The sequence below is a fragment of the Stenella coeruleoalba genome, assembly GCF_951394435.1.
Source record: "Stenella coeruleoalba genome assembly, chromosome: 15".
Classification (NCBI taxonomy): Eukaryota; Metazoa; Chordata; class Mammalia; order Artiodactyla; family Delphinidae; genus Stenella; species Stenella coeruleoalba.
In genome coordinates this window covers 24,179,005-24,194,409 of record NC_137161.1, presented here as the reverse complement: position 1 = coordinate 24,194,409, position 15,405 = coordinate 24,179,005, and the positions used below count along the sequence as shown (strand labels likewise).

At 38.6% G+C, this 15,405-nt stretch overlaps 1 protein-coding gene across 8 annotated transcripts in view; it reads right to left on the bottom strand.

Moving 5' to 3' along the window:
- NCOA6 (nuclear receptor coactivator 6) overlaps positions 1-15,405 on the bottom strand; it is a 97,538-nt gene that overhangs the window by 27,849 nt on the left and 54,284 nt on the right. For 4 of the 8 annotated variants that reach the window (XM_079946512.1, XM_079946511.1, XM_079946513.1 and 1 more), the window contains 5 exons: positions 15,247-15,369; positions 8,075-8,203; positions 6,678-7,517; positions 4,491-4,637; positions 853-1,969 (listed from right to left, as the gene is read on the bottom strand). In XM_079946512.1, the coding sequence (XP_079802638.1) occupies positions 853-1,969; positions 4,491-4,637; positions 6,678-7,517; positions 8,075-8,203; positions 15,247-15,369 (2,356 nt within the window). Of the gene's footprint in view, positions 1-852; positions 1,970-4,490; positions 4,638-6,677; positions 7,518-8,074; positions 8,204-11,641; positions 11,705-15,246; positions 15,370-15,405 lie in introns of those variants that run through there. The other 4 variants (XM_079946514.1, XM_079946515.1, XM_079946516.1 and 1 more) reach the window with 4 other exon arrangements.

The window sequence follows — 15,405 nt, the reverse complement described above, 5'->3', positions numbered from 1 at the left end:
ATATTCCCTTTGGAAACATTTTATCAAGGCCAAAAATATAACTTAAATTAATGCTTAGTTTCAGGAAATGTAATATAAATTAATTGCCCTTCCTGCTATAATCTTGCAAAAGAACTCACCTTTACCAAAAGGGTAACTGATTTAAAAGGTCCAATCATCTTAGCATGAGATTTTAAGCTGCTGCTGCTGATAAAGAGCCTTTAAAGGAAAGGCACCTGTACAAAAAATCATTTCTATTTGAGAGACAGAAGGGAGTCTCCATAAACGGTTTTCATTTCCAAAACACATACAGCCTTTCTGGTTCCCCAACAGTCATTATAAACCTGACATGCTTTGTGGAGTTGCAGTGTGGCAGCACTGGCTACCTTTCAGGCTCTGAATGCCACAACCCTCCGGAGACTACAGACTTAAGAGACATATATCAGTTGACTGCAACGTATGAACCTTGTTTGGCTCCTTATTTGAACAAACTGTAAAAAAAAATTAATTTGAGATAATCAAGGGAAATGTGGACACTGTCTGGAAATGTGAGAATATGAAGGAAGTATTAGTTTTTCCAGGTGTGCTAATGGTATCGTGTGGTCATAAAAAACACAGAACAAAGACAAAAACCTGTCCTTAACTTTCAGAGGTACATACGGAAATATTTAAAGTGAACTTGCTTTAAAATAACCAAGAGGATAATGGGGAGAGCATGGATGAAGGCAAGATGGATTATGAGTTGATAATTTGAAGCAGGGATAATTTCATTATACTATTCTTATTTTATACATGTTTAAAATTTTCCATCAAAAAAAGTTGTTCACATAGAAATAAATGAATAAGATTTTAGGCAAAACTATCACAACCTACTTTAGATCCTGCTGACTATTTTTCTTCTTCCGAGGGGGTTTCTTCTTCTTCGGTTTATTTGCGTTGGTATTATTTTGCTTATTGTTTACCCCAAAATGGCCTGCAGAGATATCACTCTGCAATAAGTTGACCAACAATGGGCTTGTTAGCGTGACATCCTTATTGACCGGGAAGCCTGGATTCTGACCACAGGACATCTGATTTCCATTGGGTGCTCCACTGAAAGGTGCATTGAAAGGCATCCCATGGCCTGAGAAGTGGTTTCCCGAGGCACTGTTTCCCTGCATGGCCTGCACGTGGGGGGGGACCATGTTGCTTTGTTGCATGCTAACATCAGGCATCATCTGAGACAAGCTGACATCGTTATTTGCTGTAGTAGCAGGATCGCCATGCGGCTGGGCCATATGTGGGCTGGGCCCTGGTGGCCTCAAGACCTGCCCCTGAATCCCCATAACCTGAGATGGACTGTTGTTCACGGGCCCTTGCTGGGGCAGCATCTGTCCTGACATCTGTCCCGTAAACTGCACCATGTTTCCTTGCATGTTTGGAGTTGGTCCCCTCATTATCTGTGCTGGTCCCGACATGACATTAGATTGGTTCTGAGTGTTAAACTGTTGCTTATTCCCCTGCATCTGATTGGTCATAATCTGCTCTATCATTGGGTTCTGTTGAAGCAAAACTTGCCCCTGAGGCCCCATCATCTGGTTATGTGGTGCCATCATTTGTGGGCCCTGCTGGGGAAGCATCTGCTTGGGTGGGGTCATCCTCTGGGGCGAGGGCCCAAGATTTTGGCTCTGAGGATTCACCATCATCTGACCCTGTGGCATAAGCTGGGCCCTTGAAAGGATCATAGGGTTCTGAGGGTTCAAGGTTCCTTGTTGCTGGACCATCTGGCCCTGGGAGGGCACGATCTGCTGGTGCATGCTCATCAGCTGAGATGGTGGGCCCTGCTGGGGCTGGCCTTGCATGTTGCCCAGGTTCACCTGAGGAACCCCAGAACTACCAGCCTGTTGGTTGTTCATGTTGCCATGAATTCCCATGAGGCTGGGCTGCATCATATTTGGTGGCCCGTGGGACACCTGCATCTGGTTTTGAGGAGGACCAGCTCCTTGACCACCTTTAAAAAAAAAAAAAGGCACAGTTTCAGAAAGTAATACTATTATCTTGCTGGTATTAAGATTCTCAAATTACCTTAATTAGAAAAACACAACTCACCCATATCCACTGACCAACATAAACAAATGTGCTGTGCTTAACATACTTCTTTGAGTTTTCCATAGTATGGATATGTGACTGTGGCATATATTCTCAGTGATCATACAATAGAGAAGGAGAAACCGTTTCTTTACTCCTATTTGGTAACTTAAAGATAACATTTTGAAGATCAATAAAGTTTATTTTCTCTTAGATTAAACGAAGAGAAAGGCAGCATCTCATTATTTAAAAATGATGTGCAGCTACCTTAAAATGAAGAAAATTTATGAAAAGCACTGTAGGCTAGTGAAATAAGCTCTGCTTTAGATGAGTCAGGAAACAAAAAATGTGATGTTGCCGCTTAAGAAAACCTCAGCAAAGTTGAGAAGACATTTAAAAATGCTCCTTGGAAAACTAATAATGACTCTCAAAGGTTATGCATGTGATATCTGGACTGACATCTGGATGTTACACTGTAAAGAAAAGAACAGCTAATACTTCTTAAAGACAGGTCTCCTCTGCCCCAATGTGGTAAAAATTATTTAATCTTGATCTGGAAGCTGAGCCTCTGGTGGAACTAAAAGACAATTCAGAAGCTGCAGACAGAGGACAGTCAACAAAGGATGTTAAAACTTCAGTGACCCTCCCCTGTGGCAGTCCCTGGTGGACCACATGGGACATGTTTTATTCTTCTAAATTATTTCTAATTCAGACAAAGAACACTGCTTGGCTTGCTGCAGTGTTTACTTATTGTTGGGTCTTTGGGACTTTCCTATAACTGCTTATATTATCTCTCCCTTTTTGCAGAATAACCTTCTAGCTTATTTTATTCCCCCCCCCTTTTTTTTCATTTTTAAATGGGGACTAAAAAGTGGTAGCCACAATGAAGTTATGAGCTCAGTCCATGCTCCAGCCAGGAGACAGGGGACAAACTGTCCACTGTTAATACAATCCAGATTTTTCCTGAATCCTAAGGAAGATTTTCTAAACTGGCCTTAAATTGAATTCCATGACCACTGTATATACAATATACACTAATATACCAGTGTATATTCATCCAATCAACAATTATCTATTGAGTACCTAATATGTACAAGGCATTTTTGGTACTGAGGTAACATCAATAAACAAGACAGATCAAATCCCTGACCCCTTAGAGTCTAGTTGGCAAGAGTAAAATAACAAAGTATTTTCACAGGAAGAAGTAAAAGCTAACAAGAGAAATAATGTAGGGTAGGAGAAGAGAAAACGACAGACAAGAGTAGAGCTCTCTTAGATGGGATAAACAGAGAAATCAAAACAATATGTGCATGTGGGAGGAAGGCACCATATAAAAATATATCAATAAAATAGTTGTGCTTATGTGGAGGAATTATGAATGATTTTATCACCGTTTTAAAACTTCCTATAGAAAACATGAATTCACATAACTCAGGAATTATAGTTTTGCATTAGCAGATAGGGGAAGTCATGCAGTTTGCCCTACCCTTCTCTAAGCTTTCAAGAGGTTTTTTTTTTTTTTTTTTAAGTTTAAAACTATTCTCCTTCCTTAGTGATTTATAATTAATGTTGGAACCACATAACTGAACTAACTCCAAGTGGGGATCGGAGTTCAGAAAATATTTGTGCTACCTCAGTCCAAATTTCCTGAATGAGAAAGGGTAAGAGGGTTAGTCATGTGTCACCTAAAAGCAACCAGAAACATGAAGTCGGGGCTTATACAATGTTGCTTACAAATACTTTTTAGCCATTCTGCTCCACACTATTTGTCCTCCTAACCTGTAATGATTAAAGCCTGGTCTTCAAACACCACAGAATTCAGACACTCAGCATATACAATGTTAACATGAACTATAAAGAGATTTTAAAAGCCACAGTTGTTCAAAATGCCATGTGCCTCCATGCCTTTGTACCTATCATCTCCTTTGCCAGAAACACCTTTTGCCCTTTCACTAACTGAGCGGTCAGCAAACTATGGTCCATGGGCCAAATCAGGCCCATTGCCAGTTTGTAAATAAACATGAATTCAGAGTTCAGGAATATAGTTTTGCAGTAGCAGACAGGCAGGATGGAACACTACCATGGTCATTCATTTATGTATCGTCTATGGCTACTTTGGTGCTACAACAGCAAAGGTATGTAGTTGCAACAAAGAACATATAACCTGCAAAGCCTAAAATATTTACTATCTGGTTCTTTTCAGGAAAAAAAAAATGCTGACCCCAGCTCTACCTCAAGTTTTATCTCCTTTCTTTAGGTGGTTCTAGATTCTCCAGACATTTTACCTAATTTCAATATATCAGTTATTGCCCTGAAAGAATAATTATTTATAGGTCTGAAACTAAAGGGAAGGACCAGGGTTTCTATTTCTCTGTATATCCTTGTTGTCTACCTACCTCACAATGTTCAATAAATGCTGGCTGAATAAATCACAGAAAACAAACCTGCATGCTGGACATTTTGATTTGCTTGCAGCTGAGGGGCTCCTGAATTCCCAGGGGTAGTTGCTGTGGTCGAAGGCACCTGACCTTGCATAAAGTTCGGATTGGCCTGTCCTGCTGAGAAGCCAGGTGGGAGGCGTTTAGGCATTCCTTAATAGAAAACAACGAGTAAGGCAGTTACCTAGCAAATTTATACTCTTGCTTAGATGTGGAATGAATAAGGAAGGATGAGCTGCATGAAGTCTCCACTGGCTTAGCTCTCTCTGTCACACTGGTAGGATCTTTAATAAGGTTGGGAAAGATGGTTAAAAAAATCAACACAATCTCTTACATGAGCATTGTCAAAATGAAAAAGAAATACTAAAAAATTTACACTTAGAACATGCCAAGGAAAAGATGGCAATCTGCTCCCTAAATGTGATGAGGCCACGTCACAGCAAGGTTTAGGGCTCACTTTTCTGTAATACAATGGACCCCAAAACTTTACATACTTTAACACAGGTACCAAAGGAATATGCTAAATTCTCTCATATTCACACAAACTGATAAGAACTACTATAAAACAAAGACCTGGGTCCTGATATTAAGCATACATAGGTGATTTTTTTATTTCCATTGAGGGAAATGGATGATAATTTCCTTTGTGGAAAATTTCTCCCCAATATTGTGCTTGTCTCTTTGGAAGAGACGAGAGATCAGAAACAATTCACAGGAGCGTCAAAGTGAGGGTATATTAAATTTATCATTACACCCTCCCCTCAAAAGGATTGCTGAAATACTGACAGCTGTGGTACCAAAAACCGTACTCTGATGCAATCTTACTAAAGTAATATTTTCTTTTATAGGAAGGTTTAATTTCAGAAAACAAATCTGTAATAAGGAGAATCTCAGAACCCACTCATAGTTTATAACATAGGCCTGGATGTGGCCAGATCACCTAGGTGAGCACATCACTTGCTCTATGAAAAGCATTAAGACCTAAGCTCACTTAAAATTTTTTTGTATTAGTCCATTTATTTAAGGGCCAAATTTTCAATGTCCTGAAAAACGCTCTGTAGACAAATATGCATTTGTCCTTTCTTTAGCAGTGACAAGTCCCCATTTGCATGCTTCCATTGTAATTAAATCTGTAATCACATTTGCAGGAGGGACTACCCAGCTTCCACTGATCCAAGGCTAGATGCCCAGAACAGTGAAGTTTGGAGCCGAAACATTCTTGCACTTTCTAAAAACTTCTTAGGATTCAAATATTACCGCCTGCATGTCAGTAAAAGTAATTACAAGAGAGTGAAAAAAGACTGATGAGCAACTTAATTTCACCAGAAATCATGGGAACATGCCTTTGCTATGTTGCACTAAAGATGCAAGGGTTTTTTTCTGGGTAGGCAATGGGTGTCTTTTGGTGGGGGGTATGTTTATCAGATGACGGTATTACTCTCTATACTTTACTGAAAAGCTCCAAGCACATTCATGTGCACTAGATCAATGATTAATAGGAATAAATAATAAACATGGAGATGGATAAGTTTTACTGTAATCGTTTTACCTCTCACACATTAAGCTCCATTGCTTTTTCTTCATACAAGAGGCACCTTACAAAATAAATAAATAAATCTCCTTTAGGTATAACTGGTGGAATTCCCTCTCTAAGGAGCAGGCATTGGCATTATAAAACTATAAAAGTCAATGATTTCTGAACTTATTCCCCTTTATATTTTAATCAAATTTAACAAACACCATGCTATTTTACTAACTAGGATTATCAAAATTGAAAATCAGAAGGGCCTTTTCCCCAACAAAACCCTATTCTTATCTTTTCATTTTTGCTCTATTGCATAATCTTAATGTTTTCAACAGCTGAGTAGCTTAAGCTGTTAATAAAATCCTGTTTCTTCTGGACGTTTTAATTTACTAGAAGAAGATCAAGCAAAAATATTTTGAAAAACAAAATGAACATCTCTATATTGAATTTTACCTGCATTTTTATCCAGAGGGCTAGCTTAAACATAACCAGTAAGATGCTGCATAATGTATCAAGTTAACTAAGTCATATCAAGTGTCACCACTATATCCACAAAACCAAATAATTACATCCTTATTTCACTCCCTCCATTAACTCTAAAAATTGAAGTTCTGCTAAGATCTATCTCTAGTAAATTTACCAACACAAATGGCTTCAGTGTTCCTCACCTCCTAGGCCTGGATGTAAACTCTGTGGCCCCTGATTTGGTGGTTGCTGCTGCATCACCATGAAGTTAGGTGGCACGTTTCCCTGTTGAACCATAGGATTCCGACCCGGAGAGCTGACGGGCTGCTGAAATCCCTGGGGAAGTGGGTTATTTTGAGGTGGCCTTGGTCCCATCTGCTGCTGAGTTTGGTTAACCGTTGGGGAGGATGCAGGGGATCCCTGCTGGAAGGAGGAGGGTGAGGAGGCAGGAGACTTGTTGGTGAGGTGGGGCTGCTGCAGGGGGGCTGGGACCCTAGAGGGCCCTCCCTGCAAGCTCTTCATCTGAGGAGCTGTGAACTGGCCTGGGTTGCTCATCTGAGGAAAGTTTGTATGGGCTTGTGAAGCTTGCTGGCTGCCAAAGGGATACGGAGGGGGAGGGTGGGAAGGTGTCTGTACCGTGGCTAAGGATGGTCTTGCCTGGAGTTGCTGTTGCATTGGGCCAGGCAAAGGAGCCTTCTTCCACCCTTGATTTGCAGTCATTGTGCCCAGAGAACTCTGGGCTGGAGGAGGCTGAAGGGCTCCCGAAGGCAGCTGGTTCCAGCCTGGAGGAACAGGCACCTGAGCTGGGGCAGTAAACTGGGGTCGAATTCCCTGCGGCTGCTGCTGCTGATGTTGCTGTGGGGGTCTTGTCTGCAGCTGCTGCTGCTGTGGCTGTGGCTGCGGCTGCAGCTGGGGAAAATTAGCTGGGTTTAACTGTCTGTTCACAGGGACGGGCTGCATTGGGTGGTGCGGGGGAGCTAAAGATCCTGAGGGATGACTTTGCTGCTGTATATGGAGCCCAGAGAGGAGTGGATCCATTGCATCTGTTTAAAGACAGTCAACAAAGCAATAATTAACTTACTGCAACCTAGATCTTTCAGCAATCCTACAGTCTTGGCAATTCTGCAAATATAGAGTAAAATGTTCTGGGATCATTCAATGAAACATTTGTGAGCACTTGCTATAATGCAAAGCAACTGCCGAGATGACAGAAAGATGAATCTTGTCTAGAAAGAGCTTATGATTCTAAGTGGATGTAAGAGCCAAACATAAAATGTGGAGTATCCTCCAAAGCACATTCTGAGGAACTATAAAAAAACAAAACAAATACAGAATTCTCGATCATGGAGTGGCAGGACTAAGTAGGCCAAGGAACAGATTTTTAGGAATAAGAATAATGATAAGAATAATGTGAAATTCTGAGAAGAAATTCTGAGAAGGAAATGATGACTTCCAGCTTTAAGAAACTAGGGCAGATTTTACATAGAAGACAGCATTTAAGCTGCGCAGTTAGGAATTTGGCATCAGAGAGAGGTGAATTTTGTAATGATCTGTGCAGGGAGTTCAGCCTCTTCAATTCTCAAAGATTGGAGGTCAATACCTGACTGAGAAGCAGGGCGAGGAGTCCTGGGCTGCAGTTCTGAATTGGGGCCTGGTGCCATCATGGAAGATGACACATTTCCACCCTGGGGTATCATAACAGTGGCAGGGCTGGTCATCCTTATTAATCCTAGAGAAAAAAAAAATCCCTAGAATAGAGTACTGGCATTGGCACAATGTTTGTTTTTAATGAAATATTTCAAAAATATAAGAAGGTATGGAAAATTTTTATACCACCATCTACCTTATTTAAATCTACACATTCTACCCTGCCTCCTTCAGATATATATGCAGATACACCAGAAGCTGCCGCCTCCTTCCCAATCTCTTTCCATTCCCTCCTTCTTATCTTATATCTGGGGTTAACAGTTCCATGAGTGTTTACCTTTCCTACATACATAAACTGCATTACATTTTTTGTATGCTTTTAATCTTTGTATAAGTGACACCATTCTTCTTCAGTTTCCCTTTTCACTTAATATTATTTTCTGAGATTCATCCATCTTGGCTGCTATAATAGTGCCCCATTTTATGGAACCGATAAATCCATTCTCCTGCTGATGAATACTAACTTTTCATCCTTAGAATTTTGCAGTGTCATGTATTTGTCCTGTATTCCACAGACATGTAAGAGTGTCTTTAGACTATATACTTAAAATCGCTAGGTTTTAAAGTATAAGCACCCTCAATCTTACTAGATATTGGTAAACTACACTCAAAAGCGGTTACGCCAGTTTATACTCTTACTAGCAGTCTGAGGACTCCTCTTGCTCCACATCTTTCTAATTTCTTTTATTTTTAAAAAATTTTTTGAAGATTTTTTTTCAAGTATTTTACTTAGTTGTTTGTTTATTTATTTTTGGCTGATTTGGGTCTTCGTTGCTGTGCACGGGCTTTCTCTAGTTACAGCAAGCAGGGGCTACTCTTCATTGCGGTGCACAGGTTTCTCATTGCAGTTGCTTCTCTTGTTGTGGATCATGGGCTCTAAGTGTGTGGGCTTCAGTAGTTGTGGTGCACAGGCTCAGTTGCTCCGTGGCATGTGGGATCTTCCTGGACCAGGGGTCGAACCCGTGTCCCCTGCACTGGAAGGCAGATTCTTAACCACTATACCACCAGGGAAGTCCCTAAAGATTTTTTTGATGTGGACCACTTTTAAAGTCTTTATTGGATTTGTTACAATATTGCTTCTGTTTTATGCTTTGGTTTTTTGGTCGTGAGGCAAGTGGGATCTTAGCTCCCCGACCAGAGATGGAACCCACACCCCCTGCACTGGAAGGTGAAGTCTTAACCACTGGACCGCCAGGGAAGTCCCTCTAATTTCTGATACTATTAGACTTTCTAGGATTTAGCGTCTGTGCTCGTAAGTGAAAATGGCCTATAATTATCCTCTCTTCCTGTCCTTTAATTTTAGTATCAAGATTAAAACAACTTCAAAATGAGCTGGAAAGCATCTTTCCTCTTTTTCTATGCTCTGAAATAATATGTGTATCTGTCTTTTAAATATTTAGTAAAACTCACCTGTAAAATCATCTGAGCCTGTGGTTATACTAATTGATTCACAGGGAGACAGATTATTTCAATTTCTTAAGTAGTTATAGATTTTTCATTTGATATGCCTTATTAAGTCAGTTTTAAATTATATTTTCCAGAAAACTGTTTCTTTGCCAATGCTTTCAAATTTATTAGCATAAAGTTATTCATGGAATACTCTTCTTTCCATTCTTTTTTAAAATTAAGGGATTCCCCTGGTGGTCCAGTGGTAAAGAATCTGCCTTCCAATGCAGAGGATGTGGGTTCGATCCCTGGTCGGGAAACTAAGATTCCACATGCTGCGGGGCAACTAAGCCTGCGTGCCACAACCTCTGAGCTCGTACGCCTCAACGAGAGAGCCCATGTGCGGCAAACTACAGAGCCCATAGGCTCTGGAGCCTGCACGCCACAACTAGAGAGAAGCCTGTGTGCCGCAACTAAAGAGAAACCTGAGCAGACCACATGCTGTAATGGAAAAAAAAAAGGATCCCGTATGCCTCAACAAAGATCCCGTGTGCCGCAACTAAGTCCTGACACAGCGAAAAATAATAAGGAAAATAAACAAATAAATATTTTTAAAAATTAAGATATAATTCACATACTATAAAATACACCCTTTAAAGTGTATGCTTTTTTTCTTTCTTGACATTGCTTGTGCCTCTTTCTTTTTTATTTGTCTTACCAGGATCAATTTTAGTTGTCTTTTCAAAGAAATATCCTTTGGTTTTGCTGCTCTGTTCCATTGGGTTTTTTAATTCATACTTTACTTATCTCTGCTCTTACCTTTATTATTTCCTTCCTCCTAAATTATTACTTTGCTGTTCTTTTTCTCAATTCTTAAGTCAGACATTTGGCCTGTTAATTTTCATTTGATGTTCTGCTCTAATATAAGTATCTGAGGGCTCAAATTTTCTTCCAAATGCTATACTGTCTACATCTCACAAGTTTTGATATGTACCATTCTCATTATTCCCTTCTAAATATTTTCTAATGTCCATCATGATTGCTTTTTAAAAAATCATTGGGTATTTAGAACATATTTTAAAATTTCTAAAAATATGGGATATTTTAGTTGGTCAGTTTTTTTTTTCTTCTTCTTCTGCTTCTTTGTTTTTGGCCACTGACTTGACTTAATTGCACTGTGGTCAGAGAAAATGATCTGTGTGTTACCAATATTTGGTATTTACTGAAACCTGATGTGGGAATAACATATGGTCAATTTATATAAATGTTACTCTTGTAAAGATTAAGAATTCTTGAATTTTTAGTGTATGGTTTCTGAATATATCCATTATATCAAACTATTCTAATTATATTATTCAAGCTTTCTTTATCCTTACTAGTTTTTGCTCAATCCATCAATCACTAACCCAGGTGTGTTAAAATCTCCCCTAGGATTTGCTATCTATATGAATTCTGACCATTTTTGCCTCACATATTTTGAGGCTAGGTTATTAAGAACACAAAAGTTTAGCTATCTTCCTGAATTCTTCTTTTTATATTATACAGTGGTCCTTTTCATCCTCAGTAATGCTTTTTATCTGATAAAAATATTGTTATACTCCTTTTTGTTGGTTAATATTCATCTGGTTTCTCTATTTTTCTCTATCCTTTTAACTATGAACTGAGACCTTATGTTTTATATCATTCCTGTAAGAGCACATAACTAAATCTGAGATTATTATTCAATCTATTAATCACTTTCTTTTTATCAGTGCTTATAATTCATTTGCATTTACTGTTAATTACTGGTATATTCTGGTTTATCATTTTATGATACCACTGCTTTTTACCCTTCTTTTTCTATGCTGTTTTCCTACTTTTCCTGAATTTTATTATATTGTTTTCATCATGCCCTTCCTGTCTACCCCCCCACTACTAGTTTAGAAGCTATACATTCTATTATTTTAGTGATATTTTAAAAATGTCACCAGACATATCTGACTTAATGTCAAAAGACCATATATGATCATCATTATTACTAAATAAGTCAACGCTTATTTAGATTTACCCCATGTTTACCAATTATTTAGCTCACCATTCCTTCTTAGCTCTTAATTCTTCCATCTTAGGTTCAATTTTCTTCTTCCTGAAGTACATCCTTGGGCAGTTCAATTAGCAAGGGTCTGTTAATGGTAAATTCTCTTAGTCTCTTTAAAAAGGTCTTTAATTCATACTACTCTTGATACTATAGCTTTGTTTAAAATTCTGGGCTGTTAATAATTTTCTCATCACTTTGAAAATATTATTCTAATATTTCATGGCTTCCAATGTTGCCACTGAGAAATTAGCTGTGGGTCTGATAATCTTCCCTTTGTAAATAACTGGTCTTTGATTCTGAGTTGCTTTTAACATTCTCTTTGTTTTTCACGCTCTGTAGTTTTACAATTTTGTGTCTAGATGTGAATTTATTTTTATTTGTAGGGCTCAGAATTACTGGACTTCTGAATCTGAGGGCTCATGTCTTTCATCAATTCTGGAAAAATTTCAGCCATTCTCTCTTTCACTATTGTCCCTCCTCAATTTCTTTATCTTCTTCTGGAACTCTTTTCAGATATACATTCAACTTTTCATCTTATCCTTCACTTCTCTTGACCTCTTTCATATTTCCATCTCTTAATTTATTGTCTGCTGTATTCTGGGTAATTTCTTCAAAATCATCTTCCAATTCAGCTGTGTCTAATTTGCTGAATAAGTTATTCACTTCAATAATTTTAAAATTTCTATAAGTTCTGTTTTTCCCCCAAATTCACTTTGTGTTTTGATAGCGCCTTGTCCTCTTCTTAGAATTTTCATAATTTTAAACATGCTGATATTCCTATTATCTAGAATTCTGGAGGGAGGGACTCTAATTTAAATTTTATGAATTTGGAGTAGGCTTTATGAGAAATCTGCAGTGGTTTGGGGTGAGAGCTTCAACGATTATTACCACTTTAGGACCACTTAATAGCTTAGCTGTACCTGGGTCATTTCAATAATACATTAAATGTCCAACATACATAAGGATAGAGAAGACAATTCTACAACTGATGTGTATAAAACTGATGACTAATATGAACCTGCTGTATAAAAAAAATAGATAACTAATAAGAACCTGCTGTATATAAAAATAATTAATTAATAAAGAATGGATTTGTTTCTGAGGAACCCCACCCCATTTTTCAAAGATGGTAATTAGACAGTGAGAAAGTTCTTAGGAGATAAGAAGAAACAGGTTTTCTTAGTCTACAATCAGCTTCCTATCCTCAGAAATGTTTAAGTGCATGCTGGCTACATGCTTAGTAGAGATACTATAGAATACATTCCAGCACTATGTGGGAATCTGGACTAGAGCCATGATTCACAACTGGGGGCAATTTCGTCCCCCAAAGGGTGTTTGGAAATGTCTGGAGACAGTTTTGGTTGGAAAAACCTGGGGGAAAAAGGTGGTGGTGCTACTGGCACCTGATAGGAGGCCAGGGATGCTGCTGAACATCCTACAGTGCATAGGACAGCTCCCCACAGGAAAGAATTATCAGTTCAAAACATCAATAGTGACACATGACTAAATGACTAGTATGGTATAATCACTAATCTTGGGATTCTATGAGGCTATGAAAAGAAAATAGGCTACGGATTCGGTTTTCATTACGAAAGACTCCTGCTTATCAGTCAACTTTCTGTTGCCAATGCTAAGAGAAGAAAATGGCATTAAGAATAATTTAGTGTAAGACATTCTAGATACACAATTCCAAAGTTATTTATTATTGTTTTAGAGGTTAGTTAAGGTCTCTTTCCCTTGAAAAATTTATCTGTTTAACCAAATGTTAAATTTTGTTTGCATCCACTATCCCAATGGACAACAGAAAAAAAACATTCTTAAAGTATGCTTGGCAGTAAAGAAAGACACCTAGGGGTTAAAATGTTACTGTGACTACAGATCATTACTAATTGATTTTTCCTGAAACTTTACACTGTATATATTATCATAGTGTCCTTCATTAAATACCAGTCTGACCTAATTTCAACCTAAAGCTTCTAAGTTTCCTATGTTGATAATGAACTACCTACACATCACTAAAATTTACACTCACTTTTCAGAGATGCTTAGTAAATATGCCTGCTATTTGCCAGATACTAGGAGAGCTTGCAATTAGTGTGTTGATATTGTTTTAAGAGTCCTAATGTTTTAAGGCTGGAAGAGATCTATAACATTGTTTCTAGGACATAATTAAATATGTTTACAGCTAACTAAGGCTAGTAAATATTAAGACATCTGGCCAGAAATTGAGACCAGAACCCAGATTTCCTGAGTCTCATCCTAGGTCTAGTCTTTCTTTCACTAACTATATGCAACTTGGCTAAACTCTGCCCACTCTTCTTCTGGTCCTGGTTCTTCAGTAGTGGCAACAGCGTCACCTATCATCTCTCATCAAGCTGCCTTAACACCAAATGCTCAGACGTCTATGGAGAACTATATCTTTTAACTCCCTACTATAGGTTCCAGGTTGGTTATTTTATATTTACTATATAGTACTCCAAAACAGCCCAACAACACAGGCCCTGACACATAACAGGAACTCAGTAAATGTTTGCTATATGGCTCAGGGCTCATCCATCTTTAAGCATGAGCTCAAAAGATTATAGGCACTACTATCTCATTTTATAGGTGAAGAAACTGTTGCCTGGAGAGTTACACTGACTAGCTTGAGGTAAACACTAAATGGCAGTGCCAGGATAAAAACCTAGTTCCAATTCTATATGGCCAAGTCTTCAGCTACAGTTCAGAAAAATGGCTTTATAAATTGAGCTTCTCTATTCTGCTGCATTTCTTCAAGAGCTACTGTGGTAGATGGGGAGGTGAATTATTGGGTATAGTTTCAGGTACTTACTCTCCTTCAACCATAGCAGCTGTGCTTTTCTGGCTTATTTGAATAAAAGATCCTGCAGCAGAAAAAGTTTGAAAGCCACTAGTGCTGTGAAAATAGCACTGACCTGGGGAGTTAGAGCTGTGATATTAGCCCACTGCTACTTGACCCAGGGCAAATTGCTTCCTTTCTGTGAACTCCACAGGTTCCTTAGCTTCAAATGAGAGAGCCAACTCAATTCTAATATTCTGTGACTCACAGAATATTGAGTTCAATCCCTAAGAAATTTCAGGACTGCTAAAAAGTTAGCAAAAAATTTATAACTCTCTCAAATTCTGAAGAGATAAAAACACAATATTCCACATACTTCTGCAGATTACACATAAGCATGCAAGAACTCTCAGCTCACAGATTCTCAGTCACAGAGAAAGGTGGGAGTTGGAAAGCTACACTATGCTATAAACACCCTCAGGGTAGAAGATGTTTTATTCAGTTCTACTTTCAACACTTAGCATAGGTCCTGTCATACAATGAAAACTCAATAAATGTTTGCTGCATGGTTCAGGGCTCATCTACCCTTAAGCATAAGCCCAAAAGATCACAAAGACTGTATATGCTCCATGCTCTGTGATTCTAGCCTCCTGAGAGTATAGATTCACGTCTTGCTTTCCTGAACCAATAAACAGAAATGTGTCAGGAACCCCCACCTATCTTGCAGGACCCAAATGATCATACACTAGCAAATAAAGCCAAAAAAGGAAACTAGTAAAATGTCATACAATTGAGTAGATCTCACCTGGACCACCGGCCATGGGAAATCCCGCCTCTATCCTAACTGAATTTCCGGCTCCCATGGGTCCATTCATTCTCACATCTTGGCTTCGGTTCTGAGCCAAAGCAAGGTTGATAGCACCTTCCCCTGAAAATGATAGGTAGGTTAAAAAAGGAAATCATC